The sequence below is a fragment of the Silurus aristotelis genome (genome assembly GCF_946808225.1).
Source record: "Silurus aristotelis genome assembly, chromosome: 21".
NCBI classification, from domain to species: domain Eukaryota; kingdom Metazoa; phylum Chordata; class Actinopteri; order Siluriformes; family Siluridae; genus Silurus; species Silurus aristotelis.
Genome location: NC_139594.1, coordinates 4,032,631 through 4,037,630, shown reverse-complemented (window position 1 = coordinate 4,037,630; position 5,000 = coordinate 4,032,631). Strand labels below are relative to the sequence as shown.

At 37.8% G+C, this 5,000-nt stretch overlaps 1 protein-coding gene across 1 annotated transcript in view; it reads right to left on the bottom strand.

The window, feature by feature from the left end:
- Positions 1-5,000, bottom strand: part of colgalt1a (collagen beta(1-O)galactosyltransferase 1a) — a 16,016-nt gene that overhangs the window by 4,051 nt on the left and 6,965 nt on the right. Inside the window, exons 3-8 of the mRNA XM_083524476.1 lie at positions 3,811-3,928; positions 3,262-3,396; positions 1,935-2,139; positions 1,694-1,813; positions 117-193; positions 1-30 (exon numbers count right to left, since the gene is read on the bottom strand). The exon at positions 1-30 is cut by the window's left edge and continues 77 nt beyond it. Of these exons, the coding sequence (XP_083380602.1) occupies positions 1-30; positions 117-193; positions 1,694-1,813; positions 1,935-2,139; positions 3,262-3,396; positions 3,811-3,928 (685 nt within the window). The remainder of the gene's footprint in view (positions 31-116; positions 194-1,693; positions 1,814-1,934; positions 2,140-3,261; positions 3,397-3,810; positions 3,929-5,000) is intronic.

The following is a 5,000-nucleotide window of genomic DNA, read 5'->3' as shown; positions in this document are numbered from 1 at the left end:
AGCCCTCCGCTGCAGGTTTATCATGAACACCTGTGCGTAATTCATATACACAAATCAATACATGTTCTGTAGTTAGTATTTCATGCAGATCTGAAAAGCACACAGTGAAAACACACCTCATCGAAGCCCAACTTATCAGGCTGTCTGAAGGGAGGTCGGAGATGCCTGGAGGGCTCGACAGGAGGATGTCGCACTACATGATGAAAGAAATGATACAGTCAGGCAAAAAAGAAAATGCTACAGCTATTACAATATCAATGCTTTTAAATAAATAGCTCATATATTTATATAATATATATATTCATATATATATATATATATATATATATATATATATATATATATATATATATATATATATATATATATATATATATATTGATTACTGTCTTCCTCCTTCCTTTCACAACTATTTCTCTTGGGAGTTTATCTTTTGGCATCGTCGTGCGTTTAAAAATCACCATCGGTGAAGCTTTTCTCCCGATGCCATGCATATATTTTATTAAATATATAACAAAATAAATATAAAGGAGGCACACATTAAATATAAAACACAACACATATTCACAATGTCCTTTCATTACTCATTTGGTGTCCTGATGATTTATGTAATTTAAAACCCCATAATTACATTTACAATAATATTTTGTCTTCATGCTCTATGTTGTGTTTGGTTTCACTAATAACATACATTTGAGTAAACCATCCATATTTGTCCATGGCCAAGTTGATTAGAGCATAAAAAACATGAAAAGTATTAATTTAAGGTACATTAAGAACAGATAAAAATGTGCAATTGAGTTGTGATTAATCATGATTAAATATTTGAATCCATTGACTGCACAATTGAGTAAAAGTACAAAAGTATTTGCCTTTAAATGTACTTAAGTATCCAACTACTATGATTTATTATGAATCTTTAAGGCGGACGCTGCAAATAAAGATGAATAAGACGTGGTAGCTTAGTGGTTAAATGATTGGACTTTACTGCTGAAGGCTGAAGTTCAAATCCCAGCCAGACCAAGTTGTCACTCATTGTACCCTGAGCAAGGCCCTTAACTCAGTTGTATGAATGAGACAAATGTAAGTCACTCTGGAGAAGAGTCTCCATTGTCAGCAACTTTGTACCAGTCAGAGGTAAAGCTATCATTTTTTATCTTTTCTGCAACAAGAAATACAGAGCTTCCAGAAAGAATTCACAGCCTTTCACTTTTTCTACATTTTATGTTACAGCCATAATTAAAAATTTATTAAATTTATTATTTCCTCGAAATTCTACAAACAAAACCCATAATGACGACGTGAAGAAGTTTGAAATTTTATTTAAAATAAAAAAATAATAATCACGTACTTAGGTGCCAAAAGATACGCACGACGATGCCAAAAGATTAACTCCTGAGAGAAATTGTTGTGAGAGGAAGGATGAAGACAGTGAACAATGACTTTCTTGGTAGGCTACTGTTGCCTGTGTAAAGTTTATTAGTTTCAATGTCGGCTTATAGACAGGTGCGGCTTATTTATGTTCAAAAAAAAAATCTTTGTAAAATTCAGTGGGTGCGGCTTATATATGGGTGCACTTAATAGTCCGGAAATTACGGTAGACTGTATATAAAATACTGGCAAATGGAATATCTATGAAAAAAAAATCTGAATTTCCAGAAAATGTTATAATACCCTGAGCCACAAAACTCACCATTGACCTCTAGGACAGTGTGAAGGAAGCTGTCAGTTTCGTCCTGTAGTGTGTTATGGGAGCGCAGGGGAACTGGTAGAAACCCATACACCTCTTTGTTACATACGAACATCTGCACCTCTGAACAGGAAAAAAAACAAAAAAAAGTCACCCTTCTGAAAGTCTACTCATAGGTGAAAACCCGTTTGTTTCCTGATAGATATAATAATTAGTCTCTGAAATGTGTTTGAAAGGTCCTCGCCTGCCATTCGGGCTGAGAAGGCAAACACTATAATGTCGTCGAAGGCCCAGGTGTAGTCATCATGCGGAGGGTGAAAGGCGAGGAGACTAGACGCTTCTTTTCGAAGATCTATCAGGAAGGTGGAGTGAACCATGGGCACGGCAAAGCAGCCTTTCCTCATCTGCTTGCGTATGGGGATGTACGCAGGTGTGCGCTTATAGTAACCCTGAAGGAACACACAGAATTATGTTCTACATCAATGGTGTTCTCATATTCACTGTATGGAAAAATTTATTGGAACACGTGACTTTTTCGTTCATATGTGGTCTTTGGATGTGTTAGCATTACATTTTCCCTTTACTTGAACTACTGTGCTCAAAGCCAGCTAGATGAAGATATGCTCTACATGGGTTTGAGTAGAAGATCTCCTGCTATGGAGCTCTGACCTTAACCGTATTAAAACATGATCAATTAGAGCAATGACTGCAGAGTGAATGAGAAGTGTGGCAGGAGTGATTTGTGATAGAAGAGTATCTGTGAGAGTGAAAGGGAAAGTTTATAGGACTGTGGTGAGACCTGAGATGTTGTATGGATTAGAGACAGTGGCATTGAGTAAAAGACAGGAGGCGGAGCTGGAGGTAGCAGAGCTGAAGATGTTGAGGTTTTTGTTGGAAGTGACGACGATGGACAGGATTAGAAATGAGTTAATTAGAAGGACAGCACATGTAGGAGGTTTTGGAGACAAGGTGAGGAAGGTGAGATTGAGATGGTTTGGACATGTGCAGAGGAGGGACATGGGGTATATCAGTAGGAGAATGCTGAGGATGAAGCCACCAGGAAGGAGGAAAAGAGGAAGGTAGGAGGTTTATGGATGTGGTGAGGGAAAACATGCAGGTAATTGGGTTGAAAGAGGCAGATGTACAGGACAGAGGGGTATGGAGACGGAAGATCCACTGTGGAGACCCCTAATGGGAGAAGCCGAAAGAAGAAGAAAAATAATTTGAGCACTGGCTGCATCCCAGGCCTCCTCACCTAATTTACATCAGTATCTGACTTTACAAACACATCCTTTTATATTATTATTATTATTTATATGTGTTCATTTAGCCAAAAAATCTGTAAGAAATGGAATCTTTATAAATTAAATAAAAACATTTTAATACATTATTATTATTAATATAATCTACAATATATTATTTATGATCATTGTGACATATTTTGGCCAATATCAACTATCTCAATCATTGTTTTAATGAAAAGTACAGTATAAAAAGCCATGATTTACCACACACACACACACACACACACACACACACACACACACACACACACACACACACACACACACCTGAGCGGTCATCCCACACCAGAAGTTGGAATAAGCAGCTCGGGACTCCAGCATCGGCGCGACGATGGTCTTGTTTTCTTTAATCAGTTTCCACAACACATCCCGGTTGACCAAGAGGTTGTCACAGTCAACCACCTGAAACAGGAGATTCAAAAACATGTGTTTGATGAAAAACATCAAATCCACACATGTACATGTATATACAGTATATGTGTATACACACTAATTTGATTCATTATTGTTTAGTATTGGGTTTAATTCAGAAACTTTTTAGTTCAACACTAATTCTAGCTTTTTTAGGAAATATAGAAAGTGTGCTAATGGAAATCAAAAACATTGTTCCTCATGTTTTACAGGCAGTTTTTGAAGGTTCTTCACGTCCATACTTAGCTCGTGAATGCTGCGAGCCACTTACATGCTGGACATGCATTAAAGTACATACAAGGTATTGGATTTAATTTGGCTGATATAGACTGAAAATGTCTGTTTAAACTCTGTGTGTGTGTATATATATATGTGTGTTAAGGAGAACTGAAAGCAAACACACACCAGTAAATAGTCAGCCCACATCTCTCGGGCCGATTCCAGCGCAGCCTGGTGCAGCTTCATCACGTGAGCATACCGGTCGCTCGTCCATTGTTTGGGTCCTTCCTCATCGTCGTAGGCACTGATGAGGAAGCACAGAAAGCAATACAGAAATAAAATTATTGTTTAATTGAAACTTTTTCCTTCAATAAAAAAAAAAAACCTTCCAATTAAGAAGAATCCTTATAAGAAAATGCCTCAGAGGCAGGAGATGTTTTGTGGTCAACGTTTCTGTTTTTTCAATTATAATACAGAAGGCGTACATAATACAAAAAGGATCATTCTCTTCTGTTTGTCAGTCGCAATGGAGGAGGTGTGGCCTTTCAGTTACTCATAATGGAGGAGGTGTGGCCTTTCATTTACTCATAATGAAGAGGGTGTGTCCTTTCATTTACTCATAATGAAGGTGTGTCCTTTCATTTACTCATAATGAAGGTGTGTCCTTTCATTTACTCATAATGAAGGTGTGTCCTTTCAGTTACTCATAATTGAGGAGGTGTGTCCTTTCAGTTACTCATAATGGAGGAGGTGTGTCCTTTCAGTTACTCATAATGGAGGAGGTGTGACCTTTCAGTTACTCATAATGGAGGAGGTGTGTCCTTTCAGTTACTCATAATGGAGGAGGTGTGTCCTTTCATTTACTCATAATGAAGAAGGTGTGTCCTTTCATTTACTCATAATGAAGAAGGTGTGTCCTTTCATTTACTCATAATGAAGGTGTGTCCTTTCAGTTACTCATAATTGAGGAGGTGTGACCTTTCAGTTACTCATAATGGAGGAGGTGTGGCCTTTCATTTACTCATAATGGAGGAGGTGTGGCCTTTCATTTACTCATAATGGAGGAGGTGTGTCCTTTCATTTACTCATAATGAAGAAGGTGTGTCCTTTCAGTTACTCATAATTGAGGAGGTGTGTCCTTTCAGTTACTCATAATGGAGGAGGTGTGTCCTTTCAGTTACTCATAATGGAGGAGGTGTGACCTTTCAGTTACTCATAATGGAGGAGGTGTGGCCTTTCATTTACTCATAATGGAGGAGGTGTGGCCTTTCATTTACTCATATTGGAGGAGGTGTGGCCTTTCATTTACTTATAATGGAGGAGGTGTGGCCTTTCATTTACTCATAATGGAGAAGGTGTGGCCTTTCAGTTACTCA